Raw genomic sequence first — 13,471 nt, 5'->3', positions numbered from 1 at the left:
AGTGAGTTTAGGTGAAAAACGCTGTGTGGAACACCGAGTGATGGTAGGAGATGGCATCCTTTGGAATCTAGCATGGGTTTTTCTGCCTGCTGGTATCTGATGCAAACCCTGCTCTGTTTTTTCCTCTCTGCTTTTCTTCTCTTTCATTTCCCTGTGACCTGGGGTCGAGCTGGCCAGTGAAATGGGACTTCCATAGCAGCTGTGACTTCAATGTGGTGTATCCTTGGTGCAGTTATGAATGGGAATGAGCATCCATTGCAGCTTTCAGTACTTGCTCTTGCCCCACAGCAGCATCCTGGGACATGAATCACAGAGTGGTTTGGGTTGGAGAGGACCTTAAGGCTCATCAAGTTCTTAACACCTACCATGGGCAGGGATGCCCTCCACTAGACCAGGTTGCTCCAAGCCCAATCCAACCTGGCCTTGAACAATTCCAGGAATGGGGCATCCACAGCTTCTCCAGGCAACTTTTGACAGTGCAACACCACCCTCATTCTAAAGACTTCTTATATCTAATCTAAATTGACCCTCCTTCAGTTTAAAAACCATGGTGAGCTGGCATAGCCTGAGCCATGGGGAAAGAAGGGAATTTCTGCTGCAGAAGTGACTCAACATTTATGATGGACAGTGGCTCTCCCCATCACGGCAGGGCAGCTGGGCCAGGACCGGCCTGCTCATCGCTGCTTTGAACCGCAGGAAGTGACCGCATCCTCGCCTGGAAGGTACCTGGAAGCTGGGGGCTGGAAAATAACTCAGGGCTTTCTTCTTCCCCCCCTCCCTCACCTTCTTCCTCCCAGGCCGCTTCGGGGATGGAGCCCATAGCCGGCTGCTTCCTTTCATAGTCATCGGCGGCGGCACAGGATGCTTCTCATTTGGTGTTGTGTTTGTTTGCTGCAGCGCGGGTTCTGGCACCCGCCGGGCGCCCGCCAGCCCTCCCGTGTAGGTAGTGAGGTCATTTTTCCATGTATTCCCCCTTTTTACATACTGTATATGGAAAGACAATGAAGCGCCTTTGTGGCGTTCCATGGGAACGCGTCGCCAGCCCCCGGAGTGGTCCCGTTTATTAGCGCTTCACATTCAACAACAACAAAAAAAAAAGTGAGTCAGGATTGAGTCCTGTTAACACTAATGTGAATTTAATTTAGGAGAAGCTTGAAAATTAATGTCATTTGTTAAATATCCATTTCCCCTAAAAGGCGATTCTTTGCCAACAACAACAACAAAAAACCTCTTCTTCTATTCAATTTTTTTGAAATTTTTTTTTCAAACAGCCTTTTTTGGCGATATCAGTCTGGTTTAAATCACTCGGCGCTCAAGGAACGGATGCCACCAGGTTTTAAGCAACAGATTGTTGTTTCTCCTTTTCAAATTGAACAAAAAAACTCCCTGTAAATCATAAAGTGATTCACAGGAGGGGGATGAAGCTCCGGCAAAGCACCAACAGCTCTGAGCAGGATCCGGCTGGGCATGGTGACGGCTCGGCAAGACCCGCCACTGCTGGAGCCGGGAAGCAGCCAGTGAAGGCCAGGAGGTGGAAAAGCTCTGGTACATGGAGTTTTCTTCCAGCTCTGGGGATTGCAGAGAAGGCATCAGAGCAGCCTGGCTCTATTTTTGGGGGTTTTCATGGGAAAACAGGGTGAGCCACGGGGACCACTCATCTATGCGTTGCCAACCTGCCAAAACAATGACCACACCAAGGCTTGTTTCAGAGGAGGATATCACATGTTTTATTATATTTTAATCTGAGAACAGCTGCTTTTCCTGCTGGGAGCATCTCTGGGCAGCACGGTATGGTGCTGTGGGGTGGCTGCCAGGATCCCATCCCATCCCATCCCATCCCATCCCATCCCATCCCATCCCGAGCCACTGTCCTGTGCCGAGTCGAGCAGAACTGCACTCACAGAGCCCAAGGCGGCTGACGGGGCGGGCGGGCGGCAGCTTGGAAATTAATACATTTGCCAGGTTGTCAAAACATTAATCAACGGATACAAAAATCTGGAAATGGTTGGGACAACATGTATTTGCGGAAAATATGTGTTCACACAACAAGCACACAAGATGGGAACAATTATATGAAGATGTTTTAATAATTAACCAGAATAAAACAGTTTGCTCTCCATACAGTTCTAGACAATAAAAGTGTTTGCAGTCATATTTTTCCTTTGTACAAAATTCCAGTCAGTTGTTCCTCAATATTTACATTATCATTCCCTTTTCACAAAATATCTCCTTTTTCCCCCTTCTTTTTTTTTCTTTAAATCCAGCTTTGCTACATAAATGCTTTAGATCTCATGGATATCCCTTGATTTCTTTTTAAAAAGTCTAATAAAAAACCCCCAAAAGACATTAAATACCATTTTATATATAAAAATGCTTAGTAAAAATATAGTTTTGTTGCCCAATTAAAATATATTGCTGAGAATACAGTAAAAACTGTCCTAAAGCCCACCCCTAATGGGCGCCGACTCTTTAGCAGCCCCGGCAAAGACTTCCTAAAAGTTCTTCCCCCCTAGAAGTTTGCCTGCCCTTGGGTTAAATACTGGGGACAGGTCACTTTGGCTCATCCTGGTGTGATTGTTTCAGTCAGGATTTACTGGAATTGGCTTGAAAATGCCCCTTGGAGCTGGCGGGAACTGGAGCTGTGCCCTGCCGAGGGCTGGAGCGGGGAGCACGGCGGGGAAAGGCGTCTATCTGTGTTATATAGTTATATGGTATATCAGTGAGCTCAGCATGGTCTGTCTCTAAAAAAATTTAAAAAAAAAAATCAAAATAAAAAAGAACAAACAAGAAAGCGATGCATTTAATGAGATACTCTAAATATGATGGAGCTCGTGGTTAAAGGAGGATGGCTTTTTGTTTTTAGAGGAGAGTCGGGACTCTCCTAGTGCGCGCATTGGATGGTGGGGTCAACCTAACCGGTGATGCAGGGGCTATAGTAAACAGCACTGCTGGCATCGGACAGGGCAGATATCAAACTGCTCTCCTCACAGGAGATGCTTCTAGGAGTCACTTTGGACAGGGAGACATGGTAAGGGAGGCCCGAGGCTTCGGGACGAGTCCTGCTCATGTTCAAATACTGGTCAAACTCGTTGCGGTCAACATCTGTCCAGAGCTCGGTTTGGTTCAAGTGATCCACGCTCTCCATGTGGTGGGCTTCAGGCGGGGGAGACAGCTGGCCCAGGTGGGCGGAAAGCCCGTTCTGAGTTCCCGAGCACATCTGGTTGTAGTAAAGGCTGGAGGGATGGGGAGTCCTCATGGCGTCGGCCAAGTGCGAGGGGGTCTGCGCGTAGGGCACGGCCACGTCCCGCCCCATGCACTTCTCCTGGGGAAACTCCATCTGGTGATGGTGGTGGTAGCCGCGAAAGGGCATCATGTTGCAGTCATCCTGCATGTGCGGAGGGAAAAACGCCGGCTCGGTCTGTTCCAAGACATCCAAGGGAGACATCTCAGGAGTTGGCAAGCCATAGTTTTCAATATCCGACCCCATGGAGTGGAGTTCTCTGAAGTGGTTAAGTGGGGGAGGTTGGGGGTGGCCCGGCTGGCTGCCGCCATGGTGACTCATGCTGAAGTTGTCACTGCAAGGCTGGGAAAGGTTATGCAGGAGGATATTGGGTTCCATCCTCTTGATTTTCTTGGCTTGCTTCTTTCTCCTTGGGCGGTACTTGTAGTTGGGGTGATCCTGGAGATGCTGAATTCGCAGTCGCTCTGCCTCTTCCACGAAGGGACGCTTGTCGCTGGCGCTCAGAGCTTTCCACGATTGGCCTGGAAGAGGAAAGAGAAGCTCTGTGACAGCGGCTCAGCCACCCGGCACTGGCCAGGGCGTGGGGACAGGCAGCTCAGGGGTGAAGGGCTCCCACCGATGGCTTGGCACCTGAGCGGGGTCTCAGTGCTAGCACAAGAAAGGGCTGGGGAATGGGGTCTCAAACCACGCAGTTCCCTTATCCCAGCAGCAGGCTTGGGCAGTGCACAGCACTTCAGTGCTGTGGGAGAATGGGGGTACATGAAATGGGAACCCCTCTGCTAGGGCTCGGGATTCTGCCTCCCACTGTCCCTTGGTACAGTCCACAGTCCCTTCTTCCCTGCATCCCGCATCCACAGCCCGCACCTCTGCAGACCAAATCACCCATCCCAAAAACTCACAGCGCCATATCCTGAATTCCACATCCCCACACCCCGCAGCCCTGTGTCTCTGCATCCTGCTGCTCTGTCTGGCCATATCCTGCTTCCCGTAGTCCCGCATCCTGAAGTTCCATTTACCCATATCCTGCTTCCCGTGTTCCCACATCCCGCATCCTACAGCCGTGTATCCCGCATCCTGCAGCCTGTATTCCCATATCCTGCATCCCTGCAGCTGTGTACCGCTCAGCCCTGTACCTCTGCATCCTGCATCTTTGTTCCCCTGCATCTTGTGTATATGCAGCTCTGTATCCTCTGAACAGCCCCCTATTCCCACATCCTGTAACACCATATCCCACAGTCTGTGATCCCACAGTCCTGCATCCTTACAGCCTGCATCCATGCAGTCCCACATCCTTGCAACCTGCAACTGGGTAGCCCTTAATCCCATATCCCTAAATCTTGTGTCCTCCAGCTTTTTAACCTTGCAGCCCACAGCTCTGCATCCCCCAGTTCTGTATCATACAGCACCCCATCCTTGTATCACAGCTCCTGAGCCCCCATATTCTTGCAGTCTGCATCCCACAGTCCTATACCCTTGGAGCCCGGCTAGCAGAGCCCCATTTCCTTGTATCCTACATCCCACTGCTTTGTATCTGCGCAATCTGCATCCTACAGCCCTGGACTCACACAGCGCACATCCCAAATCCCTGTACCGCTCCATCCCACACTCCCAGCCCTGAATCCCTGTACCCTGGATGCATATGTCCTCGCTCTGTATTCCTTCATCCCACTGCCCTGGACCCCTGCAGTTCATATCTCCAGCCCTGTATCCCTGCATCCCACAGCCTTGGGCTCTCAGAACCAAAACCACCTAACCCTACACCCTCAGCCCGATACCCCAGAATCCCTAGCTCTGTACCCCTGCAGCCCTGCACTCCTGCAGCCCCACATCCCCAACCCCATACCATCTGTACTCCCGTATTCCCAGCCCTGTACTCCCACATCCCTGTCTCCTCAGCTCGATACCCTCCCCATCCCACAGCCCGGTACTCTTGCAGCCTGAATCCCCAGCCCCACATCCCCTTGTCCCTAGCTCTGTAAGCCTGCATCCCACAGCCCAGTGCTCCTGAAGCCCTCATCCCCAGCCTGTACCCCCGCATCCCCAGCCCCGTAACGCAGCATCCCCGCATCCCCAGCTCCACACTCCCGCATCCCCAGCCCCACACCCCCCATCCCCGCACCCCCATCCCTCCTCCCGCTCCGCTCCCGCTCACCCAGCATCTTGCTGAGCACGGCGTTGTGCAGGTCGGGGTTCTGCTGCGCCAGCCGCTTGCGCTCATCCTTCGCCCAGACCATGAAGGCGTTCATGGGCCGGCGGATGCGGGAATCCTCGGCGGCCTTGCCCTCGGGGCGGCCGGCCGGGGGGCTGTATCCATAGCCCGGCTCGGGGCTGGGCGTGCGGCTGGGGGCCGCGCCGGGGGCCGATCCGCCGGGGCCGGGGCCGAAGGCGAAGCCGGGCTCGGGGCTGGGCGTGCGGCTGGCGGGGGAGGCTGCTCCCGGGGGGCGCGGGAAGGCGAGCCCGGGCTCAGCGGCCGGCACGGCGGCGGTGACCCATGAACAGTCGCCCCGGGGTTGCGATATCTCCTCTCGGCAGTAGTTAGACTCAGATATATTCATTCCAGCTGGACAGCACTTTGTGTCTGACCCGACCGGGTGCCGGAGAGAGAATCGTGTCCTGCCGCGTCCCACCGGGTCCAGCACCGCCGAGCAGCCGCCCGCCGTTCGCCTCCTTTGCCTGCCTTCGGGGAGCTCGGGCTCGCTTGCGTTTGTTTTGGTTTCTTTTCTTTTTTTTTTTCCTCTCTTTTTTATTTTTTTCCCCCCTTTCCCCCCAAAAAAAACTTTTGGGATGATGCTGGGCTGGAAGGGGCAAAATATAGCCGGGCTGGACCAATCAGCGGGGCGGGGGGAGGAGGAGGAGGAGGAGGAGATGGAAAGTAGGAGGAGGAGATGAGAGGGAGGAGGAGGAGGAGAAGGAGGAGATGAGGGGGAGGAGGAGGAGGAGGAAGGGGGGCGTCCCCAGGCACCAGCAGGAAGAGCCACCCGGGGAGGGCCGAGCTGGGACCGGTGTGGACTCTGCTGCCTCGTTCCCTTCTGTCCAAGGAGGAGGGTTGTTAAATTTTTCCGCTACCTTCTTTTCTTCTTTTCTTCTTTTCTCTTTTTCTCTTTCTTTCTTTTTTTCTTTCTGTCTTTCTGTCTTTTTTTCTGTCTTTCTTGTCTTTCTTGTCTTTCCTTCTTGTCTTTTTTCATGTCCTTCTTTCTTTCTTTCTTTCTTTCTTTCTTTCTTCATGTCTTTTTTTTTTTTTTTTTTTTTTTCCCCTCTTTGCAAGCCCCTTTTCTGCTCCCTGTGCCTTGTCCTCGCCCCCCACCACCCGCGGTGCCGAGGCAGGGAAGCATTCAGCTTTGCCTGCCAGGCTGTGTGCAGCAGCACAGGGATGTTCAGGGCTTAGCGTTTATTTTTCTTACGACTGACTCCGTGTGTGTGTTTTGGCCAGCATTCCCCATCCGGGGCTGGGAGCAGCCCTGGGGTGAAGGCAGGGGTGAGCCCTCTTCCCCCAGCAATTTTCTGTGGGAATTTCAGTGTCAGGCGAAGAAACAGCTCCTTGAGTTTAAGTGCCGTTTGCATGAAAAGCATCGTGTTTTCCAGGGACTGTTGGGGAATGGGGGGTTCGATGTCAGCCAGGTGATCGTGGCTAAATCCAGCCCGTGGAGCTGCTGGGGCTGGCATGGCTGTGCCATCTCTGCACACCTTGGGCATAGCTGGGCACCCACAGCACACTGCCATTGGCTGCCTCACCAAAGCAGCACGTTCCTTGCCACCAGGTCACTGCTTCGCTCGCTTGGCTGCCATCCAGCAGGGATTTGCAGTGCCAAGCATCAGGCTAGGTGGTCTGAAGGTCCTTCCTGCTCTTGGCACCAGGGAGTTATGAATTCTGCTGGACCCGTTTGAAATCAAGGAGGTTGGCTGGCATGCTCTGCCTGCCCCCTGAAATCCCTGGGGCAGCTGGGCTGAGCTAAGAGAGATATCCCAGCTCTGGCTACCTGCCCCTAAGCCCTCTCTGGCTGTGGACATGCCCTAAACCCCAGGCTGAAATGTGAACCTCGGCGTTAGGAAGACTTGGGGCACTGGGTTGCGCAAGAGCCCAGCTCCAGCCTCTCACAGCCATGGGGTATTGCATGCCATGGTTTCTGTGTGTCTGGAAGTGATTTGGACAAGCCGATCTGCTGTTAACTCTAAACAAAACAAAGGCCTCTTAAAAAAAAAAATTTAAAAAATTGTGTCTCACTTATCCTTCAATCATCAACCAGGAGCGACAGAGGTTTCGGGCGAGATTTCCTTCACGTTCCTGGAGCTTCTTATTAAAATTTTGAAAGAGCAAGTCAGCAGCAGTCCACAGGAGAGCCCACACAGCTGCAAGGAGTCTTCTCTCCTCTCTCCCCCATCCAGAGGGAGCTGGAGCACTGCTCTGCTGGAGAAGCAGTCCCTGCTGCCATCCGGAGCAGAGCCCCTGGAGGCTTTGGATCTTTGCCCTTGCCCTGGCACAAGCAAGGTGGGTGTTGGGGGAACTGGGGACCCTCAAGCCAGGGTCTGTGGCTGCTTGTGGAGTAAAGTGAGCAGCCTTTGGGGCAGTCAGTCTGAGCAGCTGCTGGGGACACCCTCCTTCTCCCCAGCTTCAGCCAAGTATGTGGTGCTTTCCCTGGTCACATCTCTCTGTGGCCTCCTCCATGGCTCTGGCAGAAGCCATGGCCTCTGGGTGGTCAGGGGTTGGATCTGGTGCCACCAGTTGGCATTTGGGATGTGGTGGGGATGAGATGCAGCAGGGTGGAAGTGGAGGCAAATCCAATTATTCTTGGATGATGTTAAGAGCTAGGGCAAACCATCCCATGGGAAGGAGAGCCTCATGTACTCCATGATTGCCCTGTGTAGCCACCCCAGGCCTGGGTTCCTCCACATGGGCTTGAGATGCTTTCCCTGTTGCAGGGGGCAGAGATCAGGTTGGGAACTCCTGCCCATGGAGCAAACCTGGGCACTTTGACCCACAAGCTCACACGAAACCTAGCCTCACTTTGGGTTTGCAAACCTGGTCTCACAGTGCATTTGCTGTTGGTTCTACATCATTAGGAAATCATCGAGGGGAAGAAAATGGAGAAAAAATGGAAAAAGATGGATAAAAGCGAACAAATAGAAAGGAAAAAAGGAATGGGGGAAGAGCCATGGAGGGGACATGGTTTTTGGAGGAGGCAAAGCACAGAGAGAGGGGAAGGAGAACTGCGAGGGGGATGGATCAGTATGCAAAGCACTCAAAAATGCCTGGATGCAGAAATGCCCGGGTGCAAAGCACCTAAAATATCCCTGGGCCAGCCCAGGAGGAACCTGCCTTCATGGGCAATGCCACCTTGCTTTGCTCCCCTTTCCCTCCCCGCAGCCAGCACTACAGAGCTTCACTCCAGGGATTGAAAGCACCCTCACCCCTCACCCCTCACCCCTCACCCCTCACGAGGTGAAGCTGCAGGGTCTGTGCCCAGATCAGCTTTCCTGGAAGGGGGATAAAGCCCTCCTTTCTCCCTGCTGCCCATAGAGCTGGACTGTAGGGTGCTGGAGACCCACTGGCTCCTCACCAGCCACATTTGAGCCACATGCAGGGAGGAAGCTCTGGGCATCCCTGGGCAGAGCCAGGATCGGTGCATGCCAGTCGAGCGACCTCTCTCTGTGCCCTCCTCACTGGCTTTGGAGTCAGGCGAGCTGGACCTTAGTCCAGCACACAGCCGCAGGAGTTGAGTATTCTTTAATTTATTTTTTTTCTTTCCCTCCCCAGTTTTATTGAGCTGGCAGCTGGCTGACCCCACCCCGGCCCCTGGTTTCCCTTCCTAGCATCCCTTGCAGCTCAGCACCACACCTAGCAGAGGAAGCCTGGCGGGACGGCCGCCTCTGCTCCCCAGCACAAAGGCATTTTCACTCCCTGCCCCCAGCCTGCCCGCTCTCGATTATTTCTCCCAGCCAGGTCCAACGCTGAGCTCCCACCCGGCTAAAAATAGATGTGGCACCACCTGGATCATCCCAAGGAATGTTGGGGATTTGAGGGCTCAAAGAGGGACTGGTGGGGATGGCAAGAAGGGAAGAGCGTGTTGCCAGCTGAGCCTGGTGGGTTGGTGCAGGATCTCCAGGCTGAGGCTGTGCAACCAAATCCAAGGGATTTGCCCTCAAAATTTGCATTCAGGTAACAGAGGTGGCAGGTAGATGCTGGCAGGACCCTGTGGCACAGCAGCAGCAAGGCTCCAAGCTGTGGTGGGAAAATTGCTTTTTATCCTCATTCTGCAGAGGGTGCAGGGCCAGGAGAGGTCCCTGGGTCTGGATGCAAGTGCTGCACACTCCTGTGGTGCCCAGCACTCCCTTCCCTCACTCACACAGACCAACCTGGCCTTTAGATGTGTTCACACTACTAATTGATTAATCACTATGCAATTACCAGCAGTGTGTGGCTGGTGCCGTTTTGTGTCCAATTGGATGAATGAGATATTTCACAGGAAGAGATTTGTTATTAATTACAGCTAATAATTATCTTTAGGCCACGCTGCACAGGTACCCAAAGCAGTGCAGCCAGGTGGGATGGATGTGACCTACACCCACACCTGCTACTTCATCCCAAAGGAGATGGGGATCCTCGGGGTGGCTATGGGGAGTAGGGATATTCCTCACACAATCTGAGGGGATCTGTACAGGATGGCCCAGGCTGGCGGCTCCCCCAGTGCCCTGAGAGGTGCCCCCGAGCCAGCAGGTCCCGTGGGCTCCCCAGGGGCTGGGGCTGCTCCAGCCTTGCTGGAACAAAAGCTTCCCAAAGAAAGGCGCTTCCTGGAGAGCAAAGGACTCAGGGCTGGGGCTGACTGTGAGCCCTGCTGGGAGTCTGAAGTCATCCGCTGGGAAATGCTGCGTTCACCGGAGCCTCCCTTTCTCCAGGGTCCAGCTCAGCGCCTGGTTTCCTCGGGCACAAATAGTTCAGTGGGTCAGGTGGAGCTGGAAAGTGCAGAGCTAGGCAGCCGAGGTTCAGCATCTGTGTCAGGAGCATCCTGGCTGCAGCATGTGCCTGTACAAGGGTGACAAATCCCCCATGCACCCAGCCGGGGACTGGACTCTTTCCCACCCAAATGGGGGAGAATGGGTGGTTGTGCCGCTCCCAGTCCAGGGAATGCACAGCTCAGCTGTTTTCTGCTCATTTGCTCTCTTATTTTTGCTTCTGGCTGCTTCTGGCAAGTGAAGAGCATTGGGGACAGCAGGAAGGTGTCCTGGGCCACAGTGACTCTCTGCCTGGGTGCTCACTGCTGCTCTGCCTCACTACCAACCATGCCAGCAGGTCACCAACAGCCACGGGAGCTGAGCCGGGAGTGTGGTGTGGGCTGCGTCGGCCAAGCCTGGCAATCAGACTCTGCATCTGAGGAAGCAGAGAAAGTTGTCTTTATTTTCAGCTCTTTTCAATAACCAGAGGTCAGCCTTGTTTATACAGGATTATAACTGGAACGACAACAGCGATACCCATTGTGCGAGCAGCGAAACCCACAGCTAACCTGAAAAAGCTGTTTGCTCCGCATGGGTGCAGCCACCGCAGCCTCCTGGGTGATGGCCAGAGGCCTTGGGCCTCACCAGGGCTGTCCTCTCCCCCCTTCCCCTGCTTTTGCTCTGCCACAGCCCCTTCTGGCACAGCCAACTCTGGTGATGGTCCCACCATCAGCTCAGGGTGCTGCACTTCCAGCCACATCACCCTGTGTTTGCTCCCCAAGCTGCCTTCTGTGAAATCAGGGGTGAAGCCCCCACACCCCAAGCGTGAGCAGAACTGTTGCAAGTCCCACCTGTGGTGCTTATGACCAGGCTAAATCCAGGGAAAGGCTTCAGCACAAGGAAATCTGAGCATGCCTGAATGTGCAGGGCACACGCTGCCTGGAGTCACTTCCCTGGCAGTTGATTGCAGCAGCACTCGTTGCTTTAATACCCAGTTCCCATCACAGAGAGAGCCCAGGCTTTTAGGAAGGAAATTCTTACACTTCTACCAACTATTTCAAGACTCCCATAAACACGTTTTTGGTTGAGCATTAATGAATTACCTCAATGCAGAGCTACTCATGCCAAATACATGAATAGAGAGTGTAGAAAAGCCGCCGAGAAGCAGATTTGGCTGCCATTCAGCTGCTCCGATCGGCACAATTTCTTTTCTTGATTATAGCAAGAAAATGCTCCCTGCCTGTGGCACTGCATCCTCCCAGGAACAGGCAGCTGGCCGACAGTTGGGCTGTGCAGAGCCTGGGCATGCCGGGGTTATTCGCTGCTTCCATCGCTTGAGTTGGCAGAAAATGCTGCTTGCTGGTGTCTGTGCAGGAGATGCAGCCAAGAACTGGGATCCTGCTCCCTCTGCATGCCCAGGCTGGCTGCTTTGGGATGCCTGACCTCCTTTTGGGCGCTGAGGAAAGGAAAATTGCAATTAGAAGGATTTCTTTGCCTGGATTTTTGGGGACGTGTGTTGGAGCTGCCCATCTGTGGCCCTGCAGCCACACATGCCCATGAGCACCAAGGCCATTCACAGCTCAAGCATGGCCTTAGCCTTGGTGACTCCCAGGAGATGATGTGATCCCCAGGAAAAGTGCAGTCTCCCCTTTGCAGACACCTTTCTCACAGGGCTCGGCTATGTGGGTTCCCAACCTCCATGACCATGTCAGAGAGTGCCTGGTGGCACCACTGTGGGCATCAAGCCCTCCAGCTGGCAGCAGAAGGGTCACCCATCCTCTCTTGCCAGGAGAGGTCATGCAGCAGCACAAGACATCTCCACCTGGGAAAGATTTGCTGTTCTCAGGAGTTGCTGTGGCTCCCGACATGATTTAACTGAGTGTAAGGCATGACCTCACTGGGCAGCAGCAGATGGCAGATGGTTGTTGGCAGTGCTGTGCTTCCCTCTCCCTTTTCCCCTCTTTCCCCTCCCCTCCCCTCTCCTCTCTCCCCACTTGCCCTGCAGCCCCCCGTCCAGTGCTTTCTGCTCGGATTTTCCATTCACAGGCTGGTTTTTGCTCACAGGAAGGTGGTTGCCTGGTTTCTGAGCATCACCACAACCAGGCTTGGAGGAGGAGGAGCCCTTTGCAGCATCCGTGGATGTGACAGCTTTTGCCAAAGCTTGCAGCCCACCACATTGCACACAATATCTCATGGCCACCTCTGTGCTTTACCAAGGCTTTTGCTGCCCAGCAGAAAAGCTGAGAATGTTGCTGGGAGAATTTCACCTCACACAGACAAGGAAACACATGTGGAATAGAGGAATTTTGGCTCAGAGTGGGGTGGATGCTGCTGTGGCTCCATGTCACAGTTTCCCCATGTCTTGGGGTGACCCAGCTTCTCCTTGGGCCTTTTAGAGACAACAATCTCCCCAGCAAAGGGCAGGATGTATCTTTGATAGAATGCTTCTATCCTCAGAGAGAATGATAATAATAATTACAATAATAATACTAAGAACAAATAATAATTACAATAATAATACTAAGAACAAATAATAATTACAATAATAATACTAAGAATAAAGAGAAGGACCTGAGAGCTTTCCCTCCCTGCCAGCAGAGGAAAAACTTTTGCTTTTCAGTCCTGTACTGGGGACATTAAAGGAAGGGAAAGGGGATGTGCTGCATTTACAGCTCAAAACCCCAAGAACCGGGACATCCCTCCCATATATTGGCCTTAAAAAGAGATTTTATAGCTTGCCACAGGCAGCATCGTTTTCTTTGCTTTCTGGTTTCAGAGCATCCTTTGTGCTGCGGCTCGGAAAGTGGCAGTGAAATCGCCCAGCAGCAGAGCTGGGGCTCGGGGATGCTGTGAGCAGTCACGGAGGGGTTCGGCACAAGGATGCAGGGTGGGATGAGGAGGGCGGTGTGGATCCCCAAGGCTGTGCCGATGCCGGGGATCCCCGTGGCTGGCGGAGCGCAGGGGGCCGGGGCAGGAGGGAGGCGGCAGGGAAGGGCTCCAAGGGAAAGGCTTTGTTCGCGGGCCAGCCGGGAGCGTGCGAGGGCCTCCGGGCTCCAGCGTTTCTCCTCCACTTCGCTCCTGCTGTGTGCGGGAGCCGAGCCAAGGTGGAGCACGGCGGGGTGGAGCGGGTCCCTGAGGAAGGCAGGGGACAAGGGACGGCCGTGCATTTGGCCCTTAAATTGCCTGGGAAAGCAGTTCTGTCTTTCCATCTCCCCCAGGGCTCTTCTCTCACCCATGCTGAGGCTGTTTCCCAGGCTGTTTGCCCTGAACACCTCCACCTCTGCCCTTTGCCAATCACCCCCT

General features: G+C 54.0%; 1 protein-coding gene across 2 annotated transcripts; it reads right to left on the bottom strand.

Moving 5' to 3' along the window:
- Positions 1 to 2,063: 2,063 nt before the first annotated feature.
- Positions 2,064 to 6,078, bottom strand: SOX18 (SRY-box transcription factor 18). 2 transcript variants are annotated; one of them, XM_085079090.1, is made up of 2 exons: positions 5,394 to 6,078; positions 2,064 to 3,762 (listed from the first exon to the last, which is right to left on the bottom strand). In XM_085079090.1, exons 1-2 carry the CDS (start codon positions 5,794 to 5,796, stop codon positions 2,912 to 2,914), a joined length of 1,254 nt encoding a protein of 417 aa, XP_084935216.1. In that variant the 5' UTR covers positions 5,797 to 6,078; the 3' UTR covers positions 2,064 to 2,911. The 2 variants fall into 2 exon arrangements, with proteins under 2 accessions (XP_084935216.1, XP_084935215.1); XM_085079089.1 differs by lacking the exon at positions 5,394 to 6,078 and adding an exon at positions 4,141 to 5,015.
- Between the last annotated feature and the right edge of the window lie 7,393 nt (positions 6,079 to 13,471).

Source organism: Lichenostomus cassidix, chromosome 20, assembly GCF_008360975.1.
Source record: "Lichenostomus cassidix isolate B80296 chromosome 20, HeHo_3.0, whole genome shotgun sequence".
Classification (NCBI taxonomy): domain Eukaryota; kingdom Metazoa; phylum Chordata; class Aves; order Passeriformes; family Meliphagidae; genus Lichenostomus; species Lichenostomus cassidix.
The sequence above is the reverse complement of the archived record's forward strand: the minus strand, read 5'-3'. Positions and strand labels throughout refer to the sequence as shown.

Bases quoted from the DNA above. Each gene is read 5' to 3' on its own strand.
- SOX18 (XM_085079089.1), bottom strand. From the start codon at position 4,567: ATGGGATTAAGGGCTACCCAGTTGCAGGTTGCAAGGATGTGGGACTGC. The intron at 3,763-4,140 runs GTGAGTTTTTGG...TTCCTCTTCCAG, and splicing joins GGAATTCAGGATATGGCGCT to GCCAATCGTGGAAAGCTCTG.